General features: G+C 35.8%; 2 protein-coding genes across 4 annotated transcripts in view; one reads left to right on the top strand and one right to left on the bottom strand.

Moving 5' to 3' along the window:
* The window catches only part of LOC142345738 (tetraspanin-3-like), a 550337-nt gene that overhangs the window by 84911 nt on the left and 449607 nt on the right, over window positions 1-15819 (top strand). The gene's annotated exons all lie outside the window — the stretch shown is intronic.
* LOC142345735 (uncharacterized) overlaps window positions 1-15819 on the bottom strand; it is a 47675-nt gene that overhangs the window by 4444 nt on the left and 27412 nt on the right. For all 3 annotated transcript variants that reach the window (XM_075398029.1, XM_075398031.1, XM_075398030.1), the window contains 5 exons: window positions 11799-12025; window positions 8494-8631; window positions 1559-1749; window positions 905-1031; window positions 299-517 (listed from right to left, as the gene is read on the bottom strand). In XM_075398029.1, coding sequence (XP_075254144.1) covers window positions 299-517; window positions 905-1031; window positions 1559-1749; window positions 8494-8631; window positions 11799-12025 — 902 coding nt within the window. The remainder of the gene's footprint in view (window positions 1-298; window positions 518-904; window positions 1032-1558; window positions 1750-8493; window positions 8632-11798; window positions 12026-15819) is intronic.

The following is a 15819-nucleotide window of genomic DNA, read 5'->3' as shown; positions in this document are numbered from 1 at the left end:
GGGTAGGGCACGGGTCACTCATCATTCAAAATTCCTAGCAGTCTTACTCGGCCATATATAATTATTAGTAATCGCACTAGTTCATATATGAGTTGTAATGTGGTAAAAATTGTTTCATTTGTGAATTTTCCAATGAATTGGATGAAAATATCCAAACATGAATCGCATAAATTGATCATTTGAGATTTTTTTGGTTATATAGTAGGATCGTACTAAGAAATCGAGAGCGAACCGTATGAAAGCAAGGGAACTTCAACCCCGGGATCACATTATAATGTGAGCTATCCTATGTACGTACCTGCAAATGGCTGTTTAGAGTCCGCAGCCAGTACAATACCCTCCACAGTCCTGGGGTGGTCTCCGGCCATTACTACAGTAAAGTCAGTGGTTGTGGGCTGGCTGCCAGTGTACAGCTGGGATGCCTTGGGGAGACCCACGAACCAGTTGATCATGGTGCTCTTCCCTGTGGACCACGGACCCAGAAAGAGGACCATGGGCTTGGCTGAGATCACCGCTTCTGAAAGAAAGATGGAAAATTTATGTCATTGATGGACATATATGGATTGATCATAGAGAGTCTATTGACTCGCAAGCTAACGAGCAAATTCATTTTTTTTTATCAAAATGTAAAATCGAAGAGCTAACTAATGTTATAAATTATAGCGATATGCATATTTTGGCAAAAGACCCCAGTCTAAGCCAAAAGCTATATGCCCCAACTATCGTTATTATTGTTATAATTTGGTGGGGCGGGGGGGGGGGGGGGTTGAGCGGGTTGCTTTGAAAGAGACAAAGAGGCTACCTTTTGTTGACGAGACTATCTGATCTGCTTTACCTGACCAGCAATTTTAGTTATCTCATGTGGATATGTGAGCAATGTAATGGGGTAGGATGAGTGAGGTACCTGATATGGATCCTAGTCCCATCTCTTCGAATTTAAAGAGAGTCTCAAGTGGCCGAATGCTCTTGTGGTAGATCTCTTTCAGTCGAAGTGTCACTGTGTTGATCAAGGACTTGGGCAGCCGCTGCTTCTAAACATAACATAATGTATTATATCATATATAATTAGTGTGTTTCCTGACATTATTCATAAACTTTCTGCGATCTGATTTTGTAAACGTCATAACTGAGATTGATTTTGAAGGAAACGGAAGTAATTTTTTGGATAAAAAAATGCAAGCAGAACAAAGATTTAAAATTGAAGAAAAAGGACAGATAATTGTCAGTAGGGATAAGGGGTCAGGTCTTAGAAACGTTTCCCTACCCTTAATTGCAGTTTTCAATGTAAGGTAAGGTAAATTCAGCAATTCTCAGAATTAGTTTTTAAACAGCACTGATCAGTGCAACTGACCGTAAAATATGATGGTGAATGTGGTTGAATTTTTTCACAAGAAGGCAGATCAAAGAGTTCATTTCAACGAGGCAACTTTGACTAAGATAAAAATGTTTTGCTAAAACGGGTTTCGCCCAAAAAAGTTATCACAGTGCCCGTTCCGTTTTATCATTAGTGTGTCAAATAACTCTTGTCATGTAGATGGATAGAGCAATGAGGACTCACGTTAGAATTGAGGTGCAGTGTCTTCCTTAGATAGTCTCTGCTTCTGATTCTGCCTCCATCGAAGAAATCTCCTGGCTGACCAAGCAGCACTGGATCTGTGTAGAGACTCTCGTCAACTGGTCTCAGTCCAGCGGCCTGTTCTGTAGATGCAAATGCCACACCTTCACTCTTCTTCTCGCCAGATTTGGATACTAAAGTAAAAGCAGTGAAGTCGGATGGTTTATTACAAATGCAGGCCTTGTCGAGGCCTCTTAAGCCGGGAAAGGGGGATAGGAAGGAGATAGGTCATGAAAAGAAATAGGTCGAGGAAAATTCTTTTCAAAAGTTTTTTTTACAAAGATCGCACTATTTCTTTTCACAAAATGGCTTCAAGAAGAGTTTTGACGACAACTTTAAACCGGCCAACTGACACCAGTAGGATTTATGTTTTTCTTGGTTCTCCTTTTAATTCTGCTCTTTTGTTTGTAATTGTTATAATTGTCAAATAATTGTCAAAAAATTTCATTACTCGAGTAATTTTTTTAAAAAAACTTCTCTGTGGAATATGTTTCTGGCTGAAAAAACTTCAATTTAAATTCAGATACGATAGCAGATTAATGTGCAAAAAATTGGCAAATTCTTATGGTGAGCTCTAGATGATAATGTATCAAAATTAGCAAAAAAAACTTGAAGGCAATTTCGAACTTCACCGTCGCTGAAATTTTGTGTTTGAAATCTTTTTGCCTAATTAAATATACTTGATTTTTTGCAGGTCGAAATGACAATTAAACAAGCAATATAACAGAAAGAGAAAAAAATTATACCATTCACTCTGAAACCTGTTAACTTTAATATCGGGACCCTGTCTTTTGTTGAGACAAACTAGCGGAGAAAAACATAGATTAAGCCAGATAATCAGAGGAAAGAGGATTCTTTTCAATTTCTAAAATATGTGTTGTATTTAAAACATGTTTTAATTATAAACACGCAACTGGATCTTAGAAAATTTTTTCTTACAACTAAATGTGTACTATGGTAAGAACCAACCAGTGGAGAGCTCGACCGGAACAGACTGGCAAGATTTTTGCAGGAAAACCATTTTTGTCAGAACTTGCAAGATAACAATATTCCTGCCAGATCGTGCTAAATAGACAACTTCTGCAAAATTCTGCCAGACTCTTGCAAGATAACCGTCTGGTCTCGATTGGGGTTGTTTAAATTAACGAGTCTCAACTTTGTAGCTGAGATAATGTCATGTTGATTTCTTTTTGCGCATCCAGCTCACAATTGCAATTGTAAATAAATTTTCCTTCCGTTATATCCAAAAAGAACTGGAATTAAATCTTCTGTTAAATTTTCAAGGTTTCTGTTTTCTTCTTCGTTTTATTTTCACTAAAAAAAACTAATATTGAAGTACAAAATCAATAGCTTCAGAAACAGATCGTTGTCAATGATGTCAAACAAGGTCTTAAATAATGAAACAGGAATGATGAAAACTTTTCACGGAAATATTTGCTACGAAACAAAAATTATTATGTGGCGCAACCAAAATTAAGTTGAATTAGGTTGCCTGCAAAAATCGAATTGAAATTTTTGGAAAGACGACTTTTTACTTTTCATTAATTTTGATTCTGCACACTTTTCAAAAAGTTTTCACGCAAACTCTTCTTCAAGAAAAATAAATTATCTCTGAAATTGAGTTATTTTGTGCTAAATATTGCGGCGCACTGTAAACATATCAGTTGCCGATAACAAAATTGTTTAAGGTCAACCATGTATAAAGAAACCATACACAAGAAAAAAAAACAATCTCGGACGAAATTTTTTTAAAAGACACCTAAAATGTTTTTAACAAACCAAAAAGAAAGGATTCGGCAGATATCATAAATGTTTCAACAGTTCTTTAAAATGTTTTTTTTTGTCATTGTTAAAAACCAAAGTTTAACACAGATCGAATAAAAACAAACCATGTTAAGCCAAGGATGCCGACCGCTTATAAATTGTAGTCAGTTTTTGCTTGTTTGTCAATTCTGAAGACGGGATGGAAGTATTAGGTGCTGAGCTGAAAATAAACAAGGAAGTTATGAAATTGCCTTGACTTACTTTTTTGTCAAAATTTGAAATGGATCAAAGCGTAGATGCAGAAAAAGAAGGTTTTGAAATTTTACGAATTCAGCTGAAAAATGTAAATTGACGGCATGGCTGAATTGAAGCAACAAGGAAATGGGCTTGAGAAACATCAACCAAAATGATGATTTACAAAGAAAGATAAATAGAGAAGTGAGAAAATTATTTAGAAGTACGGTTTTGGAAAATGTGAGCAGTGGCCTTCTGTTTCTAAACTTCAAGGATCCGTTAGCCTAGTAAAGTTAATGCGTTGCGTTAAAGTTTTGCAAATGAATAAATGTGACAGGCCTCACTATTCAAAGTCATCGATTTAACTGAACTAAATTTTGTTTTGGTTTTATTTAGAACCTGCCTGGAGTAAGCACTCATTTAAATCAGCCTGAATAGAGCTAACCCAATTCATGAAACAATCGAGATTTCGTGCAGTACAAGTTATTGATGAAGTAAAACGGTTCAGGCGAGACAAAAACGAACAAATTTTGAGTTATAAATGATGAAAATGATCCAGTAGTGGCTAAAAACATTTTAAAATAAAAAATTGAACAATTACCTCGGTTTCATTAAGATTGGTTTAGCACGTGCGTTGATGACAGGTTTTGCTGTCTTAAGATTTCAGATTCAACATTATACTGAAAAAAAAACAACTTTCAAACCAAGCAACATTTTCCCAGTTTCGCATTTTGAAGCTCCCTTTCTTGTTAAACAGTGGGATGGAAGTGGTGTGCTGTGGACGAACTAGAAGCAAAGAAGAAGTGGGCTCCGGGAAGTAATCTCAGTCGACAAACAAGTGCGATCTATCCAAGGCAACCTCCTCTTTTCTGTGTGTTGGGCGTCAAAATATTGGAGAGTGTCAAAATATATAACCGCCCCTCCTTATATGAACACTTGGCCCTTTCATCAATGAATCAATTTTTAAAAATAAGAAAAATCGAGTGTTTCTCAATTCAATTTAACTGAGAATTGAAGAAAATGCAGAAATACATCTTGAGAAATACGTCAAGCAATAGTCAAATTTTCGATAATTGATCTAAAAGTCTGACCGATGTAAAGGAAAACTGATTAATTCAAAGTTGCCTGCCTCATGATTCTCTACATACAGGACTCACACAAAATCTGCAAGAGGCCTTTGTTAATGACTTCTTTGAGATTTCAATAGGCACAAATGTTTTTTTCCCAAACACCTGCTTTTTCCCAAAACATGGCAACAGATCTGACATGGATAGAGATACTCTAGCCATCAGGACTGAAAGCCTATGCTTGCAGAAAAAATTTGACCAAGCGGCCGATATTCTAGCAAAATTTTTGATGGCAAAACTACAGTCAATAAATCCACACAGGGGCCGCTGAAAAAAATATATCTTGAAAAATATGAATTGCCAACAAATTTTCAAGACGTCTCGGATCAGTTGATGACGGTCTTTACACATAGCGCTGTGGGTCCCAGTAACCTAACGGTTGGGTATTTGCTCCTCGCGGTTTATTTTTCAGCGCAAAATCAATCAGAAGAAGCGCTCAAAGTTCTAACAAAAATTGTTAAGTATGCTTTCAGAGGCAGTTCTTCATAATTTGTGTCCAGCCACTTTTTAGTTGTTCTTTGAAAGCATTTATAAGCGTCAAGGGTGGTGTCTTACCCATTGCAATCGGTAAATTCAAAGGAGGCTGCTTGCGAATTGTGTGGCCAGTAGTAGTGAAAAAGGAGTTGATCGAACCCTACCTGAGGGGTCATCATTGTATGCGGTGCTGAGGCTATTATTCATTTTGGCGAATCAATTTCAAAACGATTGCTTCCTCTTCAATTCAGGGAGGTAATCTACAAATAGATTTTCAGAAAGCTTTCAATTCCTTTACAAGGAGCTGTCTTCTGAATGCAGTCACATTTTTTGCACCCGGAAAAACGGCTCTTAGTTTATTTTTTTTTCAAGGCACAGCCATTTAAATTTGGTGTTGAAATCATCACTAACCACAAAGGAATACAACAAAAGAACCTCTATTATCTGGGATAGATTTTTGGTTATTCTGAAGTTAATCAAAGGAAAGCTGCCCAAACTGCTGCTTAATTATTTGCATCTCAATGACGGCAGTGTGGATGGGACTGGAGATTTTTTAAATTTAACACTGCAAGTCTCAGTAAGAGAAGGCCCGGGAGGTAGTTTAATTATACAAACAGACAAGTGTGAGCTTTGGTCGCCATCTGAATTTCTAGAATCTGATAAATCAATCCAGCGAAACAAACCGCAGGGACTGGAAGTATTTGGTGCAGCGGTTGGTTTTCTCGATTATGTTGCCTCATGTTTGCAAAAACGAGTCAACAAATTACCAGCGCTGTTGGAATGCCTTGATTATAAGGACGATCCAAAATTCTCTTTAGGATTTATGCATCATTATTTTGTTTCTTTTAATATGGTTTATTCCCTAAGGGACATTACTCCATCTAATAAAATTTTGGCGGTCTTAAGGTCTTTTGATAACCTGCATGGGGAACCCCTGAAAAATTATTGGTACAACATTGTCAGAATATGCATGACTTCAAGCAAGCTTGTTTATCAACCAGTTGGGGTCTGGAGTATGCAGAACTATGAATGAATTCAGAGCAATTTATATTGACTGTATAATATCGGTTTCTCTTTAGTTTCGCAAAATACAGATGTCCAATAGCTCGATGAGTAAGTTCATCTCAATCGAATTGCAAGCAGCTTGTATTTGGGCTTTACAATTTCTACACAAAATAAATATCAAGAAAACCATTATGCAAAAACTTTCAAGGATTGGTTCTTCAGGCGAACGCACGAAAAAGAAAAGGCCATTATTTTGTCAACGTCGCTTCCAGAAGCAGTTACATGACTAACGTCACCACCTAAAACCGCACAAGGCCTTTATTTGCAACCAAATGAATATCAAGTAAGTTTAAAATTACACTTGTGCTTTCCAGATTTTAATAGTTAAAGAAAAAGTCAATATTGCTAAACCTGAACCTCAGATCTGTATGGAGACCATGCGGTCACTTGTAACGGTAGCATGAGGAAACGGAATTGCAAGACATGATTGGATGATGACCTTTTCGTTTCATCAAGGACAGCCGACAAACCAGCTGCTATTGACGGTAGCATGACTCCACGGCTGAAGTCAACAACTATTTTGAACGCGGCAGAGAAGAAAGGAATGGCGCTCGAAATAGCTGAGGTGCAAAAAGTCAATTCTCATAAAGCTAAATGCAATGAGAGAGGCATTTTTGGTACCGCTTGCTGTAGAAATTTTTTGGCGGTCTGTCGTTGAGCCTGAAAAAACGCTCAAGAGATCCGCCGTGTTATCTAACTATCGGAGTTATTTTTCGGAGGAACTATCAGTATCCTACAGTAGATTTTCGCAATCATTGTAGACAGTTATAACCAAAGGGTCTGCGTCACTGATTTTGAATCTCTCAATTTGATCAGATATAATTACAAGTCAAGAGTTAGAAAAGTCTGGATTGGTCCTTTTCAGATTATCCGCCGAAATGCTTGCAGCAAACTTGAGCCTTATTAAAATGAGATTTTACCATTTTTTCTGTGGGAAGAATAAAAACAAACATTTTAAGTGTGGAAAACTGAAACAGACTGACAAAATGTGATTCATAAACTGTTGATTAGTTGTATTAGTAACCACCTTTATGTTAACTAAGTTAATTGTCAAATCCTTTTAGTTTTAAGAAAAAGGTCATCACTTGGTTCTATAGCGCAGAGATTGGGAATTAAAAATTTGTTTCTTTTTTGGTTACAGGGTTTCAGGAGCTGATTATAATAAATATTTCTGCAGCGGGGCGTCATTAGGCTTTTAGTCTACAGTGTAATAACAGTAGCCTGATCTCAATTGTTACTTTCTATTCCTCATATTTCAGATTGTTCATTTTTGGTGGCTTGAGTAGCATTCTTTTGCATCTAAAACTTAAACGTAGTACCATTATTTCAGCCAAGGTTGATGATACTACGGTCAACCTGAAGCTGTGGTTAAGTGAGCTGTTATCCTAACAGACAGCTTCACAGAGGCGGGGTATTGAACTTTTGATAATTGCGTTGTGAATCACAAACCTCACCTCTCGGCTATCACGCGACACATTATTATTTTGAAATTGTACTATTGCACCATGAGAGGAATTAAATTTGCCCAAAACAATCCAAATTCAGATACAAATGAATAAATTATAATAAGTAAAAGTTATAAAACAGGCAAAAGTTATCAAAATGCATAATTGATATGACAGATAAGACGACAATATAATGTATGCTAACGTTAGTTAATGTTTGTAAAACGTGTTAATTCGGTGAGATCCAAAAATCATTTCGCTTCGTTAGTTCTTTCTGCTAATGGCAACACTGGAATTAGGACAGCAGCTGCAGGATCATTACTTCAAGTGTTAACGAATTGTTAGTTAGTATTAGTTGTCTGTGGGCACTGCATATTTTTGAAACCTGAAACAATTAATTAAAAGCTAATTTGTGGTTTAAAGACAATTTGTGGTTTATACTGTCATTAACACTTTTTCACATTTGCCTGCAATGAAATCGAATAAATAATAAGCAAAAAGATAAAACGGGAAAGTCGTAAGGCTATTTTTAAAAAAATCTGAAACATGCAATTTGAGATAAACACAAGGTTTAGGTTACAGGTTGGCAAGTCACTTTCAAACTCAACATTAATTTTACATTTTAATCTTCAGTTTTCAGCCTTGGGGGGATTTTTCAAAAGTTCATTTTGACACGGTAAAGGGTGACATATAATTTTTTTTAAAAATGTTCAATTTAGCGACAGAAGCGGTCTTTTAGATTAAAAAATTGTTATAAATGTAGACTTACACTTTGTGTAGTACCAGTCAGGCAGAGGTACTCTTTGTCTCACATCAGCATAGGGTATGCCAGACACTGTGTGGTAGGGCTTCTGCTTCTGCCCCCTGCCCCCTCCCCCGCCAGATCCATCCTTGCTCTCCCTCGTCTCTAGTAACATTCATTAGACGTTTCGTCATGCTTTTGTTTAGATTTTCGAATTTCATGATTCAATGCTGATTTATGATGATACTATATCGGGTACTACAAACACACATCCATAGATGAAAAAAGGTAGCGCCAGTTTAAAAATCAGATTATACGGGATCCATAGTTGAGCACTAATTCAGCAATTTTCTAAGCAGAAAGTGACTGCAAAGTAATAAGTACTATACATATCACTTTTTCATTGCTCTTAATAATAATTTTTACCAGAATTTATGAAAGCGGGCAAGTAAACGTCGAGCATTGAGTTGAATGATTACCAAAAAATGTATAGAAAATAGGGCTCAAAGCTGTATCCGATGACTTACCGCGGAAACTGACTGTGAGCCAAACTTTTGTCTAATAAATTTATTTTGAACAAAATTGTTAGGGTATCCCCAATTACCTTGAAGAAATAGGGAACCATTTTTGCTTGTGTCTTTTGGAAGAATTAGGGTAACCATTTTTATTTGCGTCTTTTTGGGGAGAAACAGAGACACTCTCTGAATACTCTCCGACCATCGGAAAATTGTAACCGTCAATTATTCAAGCTAATTTGGCCCACTTTTGAAATCCGATTAGGAGTGAGGCAATTGTTAACCAATTTGAACTCAAAAGCATTTGAAGCTTTTGTAGATAGGAATGAAGACAAATATTTTTTTGTGAGAAAACATTTTTTGAGTAACCAAGCTGACTAAACTACTTGTTCTTCAGTTTGATAGAGTGCCAGCTCATTGAGGCAATGACACAGAGGCTCCACAAAAAGAAATGTTCAACTTCTCCGAAGCAGTAGTCCAGGCCCCCAAGAGAAGAAAAGTAAACTAATTTTGATCATTCTTTGTCGGATTTTGAGCCTCAAAAAAGAAAAAGTTTTGAATAAAAATATCGAAGACGACAAATTGCTCAGTCATGCTCTTTGACCATAACAAAAAAGTATTCATACAAACACTTGGACACTTTAATAATTTTAGGCACTTGTGAATTAATTCATTTGTGCTGCAAAGTTTCAACTTTTTTTTCATATTTCATTTTGCTATATATGATTAAAAAGTTTTATACAATTTCAGTATCTTTTTTTTTTCTGTTGGTAAACCATCATAAACACAACAGGACTAACTTCAATAGGACTAAGAGAAATTTTTAAGAGAATTCAGAAAACTTTATAATATTCAATGAGTGTTCATGTAACGAAAAATTTTTTAGAAATTTCAAAACTTTCAACGTTATTGCTAGAAGAATTATGTAGAAAATAAACTGACATTCAAAGATTTTTTTAAAAAAAATTGCAGTTTTTTGTAATTTCTGACCTATCAGAAAACTCTAACCGTCATTTGTTTAAACCACTTTCGTCTGTTTTTCAGAACGAATTACCAGTGAGTTTATAATGAGTGGATTTGAATTCTAAAAGCTTTTGTATTAGTTAGGAATAAACAGACATACATTTTTGAGAGAAAAAGTTACTTTTTGTTCCTCAGTTTGACTGAGTTCCAGTTCATTGGGGCCATGACAAAAAATCTTCAAAATTCGTTATCTTATTGCAAAAGTTTTCAATTTTTAAAAGCTTCTTTTTCAGAATGGAGAGAGAAGATAAATTCAAACAACTTTGTGTCGATATTGAACCTCAAAAAGGGAATAATTTAGATAGAGTTATCAAAAAGTTACAAATTGCTAATTCATGCCATATAATTCTACAACAAATTTTTCCAAATACAATCAAACAATTCATTACCTTTAAGCACTAATAAATTTAATCATTTACGTTACATCGATTCGTTATTTTTTTCAGATTTCGTTTTGTTAGAAAAATTTCTTATAAAATCTTCACAAAAGTTTTGATTTAAACTTTGTCAGTAGTCAAATCATTATAAAATACAGACCAACTTCAATAGGATCAACAGAAACTTTTGGAGAACTGAGAAAATGTTTATTTATTCAATGACTGTAACAAATCTTTGTACCAGTTGCTTTTCATTTTTCTTCAAATTCAATCTTTCATAATATTCTATCGTTTCAGTACATATTTTTTTGTACGCTGTCCGATTCAACTATTCTGCTCAAAATTTATGTAAAAAATGAGCGGACAACAAAAGGAAAGTTTGCTGAATTTCTTACATGAAATGTTCGGCATATTTTAAAAGTTCAGCTTTTTTATGCAAAATCTAATGCAAATATTAAAAACTTCAAGATTTGTCTAGTGAAAACATTCATTATCTATTCGTTGAAACAACACTATGAACATACATTTGTAAGGAATGCGAAGAATGTAATGAAATGGCTAGAAAATTTTTTTTAGTGTTAGTATTGTAACTATGTAAAAATTTAACTGATGTGATAAAATTGCACAAGGAAGGTGCTGAAAGAAGTAAATTGGGGAACTTTGAATTTGCTAAAATTATGTAAGGGATGTATGGAAAAAAGTAGCTGATTTTTGTAAGAAAGGGGTAGAAAAATTTTGAAAACAATTTTTTTCTGCTCTTATAACTTAATTATGCTGCTAGTCCGCGTGCCATGAAAATCTCCGCTGGTTTGTTAGAGAACATTAGGTCACCAAGGTAAAGTGGAAGTCTTCAAATGCATCTGATAGAAAGTTTGAATTGAATGAAAGCTGTTCATTTTTGAGCTCCTCCCTGATGAGGTGGAGGAGAACTTCTCTTGTTGAGGCAATCCAGAGGAACCACTCCAGAAATGTTAATTCCTCCAAACATGAGTTTTTTTTCTCACCTGACCGAAGTGGTGAGAACAAAAACAAATTGCAGGAAGGGCCTGCTTCACGAGTGAAGAAAAGAAATATAACGCTGATATTTGAGTCATTAAACTGGCAATCTGCTGTGTTGATGACCATAATTATGATAACCAAGCTGATCACCAATTAAAATTTCAACAAACTCTGCGCATTTTAAAATTTCCTAACACATACAGCGGATTTCTTATCAAATTTTCCATTTATACTCGCTGGCACCTCGAGTCGGGACGCTCAAATACGGGACACCAGTTGAGTTCCATGGAATGACCCCCGGGTTGAGAATTCAGGATCTCATTCCTTCAAAACGGTTTTGGGAAATGACGGAATGAGCAGAATTAGCTGGCTAATATTTTTAAAATAATTTGAATTTGACCACTTTAAGTATGCTTACTTTTGAAATCGACTTTAGGTCTGTTCCTGATGGACTCATAGGATACTCCTGAGGGAGAGTGGTAGGGTCTCTGTCTGCCACCACTGTGTCCATCACCACCCATACCATTCCCATTGGAGGACTGTCTTGATTTGATTGCACTGAGTTGTGGTCTTGTCCTGATCATGCGATAGGGCACCCCGGAGGGACTGCAACCCTTCTTGCACTCCGTTGAAGTACGGTTGAACCTGAAACATTGACAGATATGTTCTCGTTCAAGTCCGCTTTTTCCCAATATAGACCTCTAGCTTGTTTAGGATATCACCTATAGATTCCCCAACATCCCTAAAAATAACTTATTTTAAGAGTCTCTAAAAGTGCTGGAATTGTGCCAGAAATGTGTTGAATGTGTTGACAGTTTAGATTTATGTGCTGAATAAAAAATTTTTCAGCACGTGTCAATGCATTTTCTAGAAAAATTCAACACTCTCTTTAAAACGTCTCTTACATAATTACGAACTCTTCCGAAACTCGCCATTTGGGCGCTTTGAGCACATTCTTTTTATGATTTAAGCAGATTTTCTTGCAAAAATTCAGCATATTGTTCAAAAAAGTCTCAAGAAAAAGTCAACTCTTCAGCAAAGGAGGGAAACTCAACGCTTTCAGCGCATTCAATACATAGTTTCTGCATATTTCTTACAAAAACTCAACACTTCAAACAACTGGGCTGAGTTTTTGATTTTTAGGTACAAAATGCGGTGAAGGCGCACTGAAGAAGAGGAAACTATATAAAAGAATAATTAAAAGTGTGGAAAATAGGTAAGGAAAGCGTGAAAATGTGCAAGACAGCCGCTGAAAGTGTGGAATGTGCTGACCACTATCCCGGACTGAACTGCAAGTCAAGATCAGTACTGGACAAGTCTAAATGAAAATCTAGAAGCATATATCAATACTGTGCACGTCTAAAAAAAGGTCTGCAAGTCTGACAGCTCTTTACCAAGACTTGGATTACACTTGCAAGTTGATTCCCAAGTCAAAACCAACTTTTCAAAAAATTAGAGTGAAAATTTTGAATTCCAAAAAATTTCGCAACGTGCCACGATTTTTGCATTTTTCAAATGCACTTTCTCGGGGCACTTGACAACTGATATCAACTGATAGCAAGTGAGCCAGGGCGAGCCTCGACGGTCACACAGGGCAACCAGGGGCCTTACCTGTCCGTTTTTAGGTGTATCTGAGCCGTTCTCAGCCGTTTTTTGGCCGTTTGGAGCCAAATTTTAGACAAAAATCGAAAATACTTGATTTTTGCAGATATGCCAAATGTCAAGCCTTCCAATCAAAAAAAATTGTGAAAAGGGGTAGCGCAGTTAGGGCCCCTCTGCTGTCCCGAGGCCCTGTTGTCCGCCAGCAAGCGCCAATTGATCCTGTTTTACCCCAAAAGGTACCTAATCCGCCAGAATATGGATCTAGTCAAATTGACCCAAATATGCCATTTTCGATGTCTCCAGGCAAACTAGCCAGTGAACCAATATTGCCATCAGTCAGTTCATATGTGATGCTATTATGCGTGTAATGTTTGATAAAACACGTATGAGTTAGAGGCGATTTTATGAGTTATAATCGATAATTCATGATGTCGCTCGTTGAGCCATTTTTCATCAAAAACTTGTCAAAAATAGGATGACATAGTCATAGTTTAAAAGCTTTTTTCATGGGCGTTTGAATGAGCTATGTTCAGCCCCGATTAGACTGATACTTTAGTCAGAATTTTAGATTTTATATTCGGTACCCCAAGAAATGGGGTATGCCAGATGCCCGGTCTCAGATAGCTTCTTTTGTATGCTCCAAGGAAGCTTGTCCTGCTAACTAATGTAACCACTCCAGTCTAATTTGATTCCGATTTCAAAAAGTTATTACCGAACTAGCATGAAGGTATATCATAGGTCCAAATGTCTGATACCCATAATTCGATGGTCTTTACTTCAAGCAGTACTAGTGCAAACGGAGTGTTGTAAATATACTTTTAAAGCTTATTTAGCTGGCAGTTGAATGAGCTAGTTGCTGTCCCAATCGGATGGGAATTTTGGTCAGAATTTTATATTCGAAATTCAGTACCCCCCAAAAATGGACGTTTTTTCTGCCAATTTTGACAATTTTTGGACCTATTTTGGACGTTTTTTGGGCCATTTTTCACTTTTTTCCGACTATTTGTGGCGTGTTTAAGATGTACTAAGTCTTGGCCAAGACTTGCATTTGGACTTGTACATCTTAGCCAAGACCTGCATTTAGACTTGCACGTCTTGGCCAAGACTTGCATTTAGACGTGCACGTCTTGGCCAAATCTTCCATTTAGCGTTGCACAACTTGGCCAAGACTTGCATTTAGACTTGCACGTCTTGGCCAAGACTTGCATTTATACTGACAAGTGTAGAAAGAAACATGATCATAGCTCTGAATCAGTACTGATATAAGACTTGCAATTGGACGTACCCATTACTGATATTGACTTGCCGCTCAGTCCCAAATTACAACCAGCCAAATGCGATTTTTACAACACAGGTTACAGGGATGCTCGTTAATGTGCGTTCGCACAAGGTGTTCCAACCCGAGCTCATCTACACTTTTGACTTAATTGTCAACCAAATGAAGAGGTTTTAAAAATAGAGTTTGAAAAAACGTTTAAAAAACCTAACTACTTGTTGAATTACATAATGACATGCCTCATTACAGCGCTGACGAGATCTTTCATTGGAAAAACTACGACAAAAACAATCAACTAAAGAAGCAAAATCAAAAATTTCACGGCAAAAACTACGTATCTAAATTTGAACGCTCCTAGTAACAATGCCAAAAAGCAATCGTATAAAACCTTAACTGCATCAATTTACTTTGTCCAATTTATACAGCAAATGACAAATTTCCTTATTGTGACTAGGTAACAAAATCGACAAAAGGAAATAATAAGGCGAAATTGAAAAATCAATCACCTTTATTTTTAAACCAAATATTTTCTAAAGTCTTAAAAATAAATAGCTTTTAACAAAATAATTCCAAATTATTTTACTAAACATTTATTATGAGACCAACAAGACCTGTTCTTGGTTAGCTAAGCCATAGGAACGGACTGCAGAAGTAGAAAAACTCAAAAAATTAAACATTTTGGTAAAAAACAAATTATTGAAGCCAATAAAATCATTTTCTATTATCAGAATACTATGTATTCTTACTTCCTTTTTTATTCATACTACTGCAACTAAAGCTATACTTAAGGAATAAATAAGTGCAATTGTGCAACATTTGAAAATCATTGGGATCTGTTATTACGCGAATGTGCTAAAAGTAGAGAGACACAAGTACAACTTGTAAAACTTTTATTTAAGGGCTTATTGTCCACAAAGAAAACATCAGTTACACGACATGATATCAATGGACATTTTAGTTTTTCAAATACAAGAATTTGAATGGGACCTCTCAATGATGAGAATAAGCTACAAGTTGACGAAAAAAAAACAACGAAAACTGAAAAGTTTAAAAAATCATTGAAAACGTATAATATCATAAACTTTGAGACTACCCGCTATAAAATGACTGCCTAAGTTAACAACAGTCCTTGGATACTCAAATACAGGCTTTTGAGACCTGTCAGCATTTTACGCCTACCTAAAGATTAAACAAAGGCAAAAACCACTAAATCAAAAAAAATTGAGCGAAAAAAGTGCCGAAGTCTTTAAAAAATAACTTTTCGGTAATGACTTTTCTATCATGCATTAATTTTTTTAAAAACATGAGTTATTTTATTTCAGGGCTGCAAAATATCAATAAATATGAACAAATACATTAAAACCATGAAATTTCAGAGAAAACCTTTAGTATCAACGCCATTAAACTCAATTGCTTAAAAAAAAGGCAATAAAAGCGCTATATGGGAGCATAAGAGTTATGCCTCGATGAGACGACAATGATGTTTGTCATCTATAAGTCATCGAAACGATAAGACATAGCAAAAAGTCATTGACTAAGAAAAGAAGAACAAACACAGGCA

Source organism: Convolutriloba macropyga, chromosome 9 (assembly GCF_964194025.1).
Source record: "Convolutriloba macropyga chromosome 9, txConMacr16.3, whole genome shotgun sequence".
In the NCBI taxonomy this organism is placed as follows: Eukaryota; Metazoa; Xenacoelomorpha; order Acoela; family Convolutidae; genus Convolutriloba; species Convolutriloba macropyga.
The sequence above is the reverse complement of the archived record's forward strand: the minus strand, read 5'-3'. Positions and strand labels throughout refer to the sequence as shown.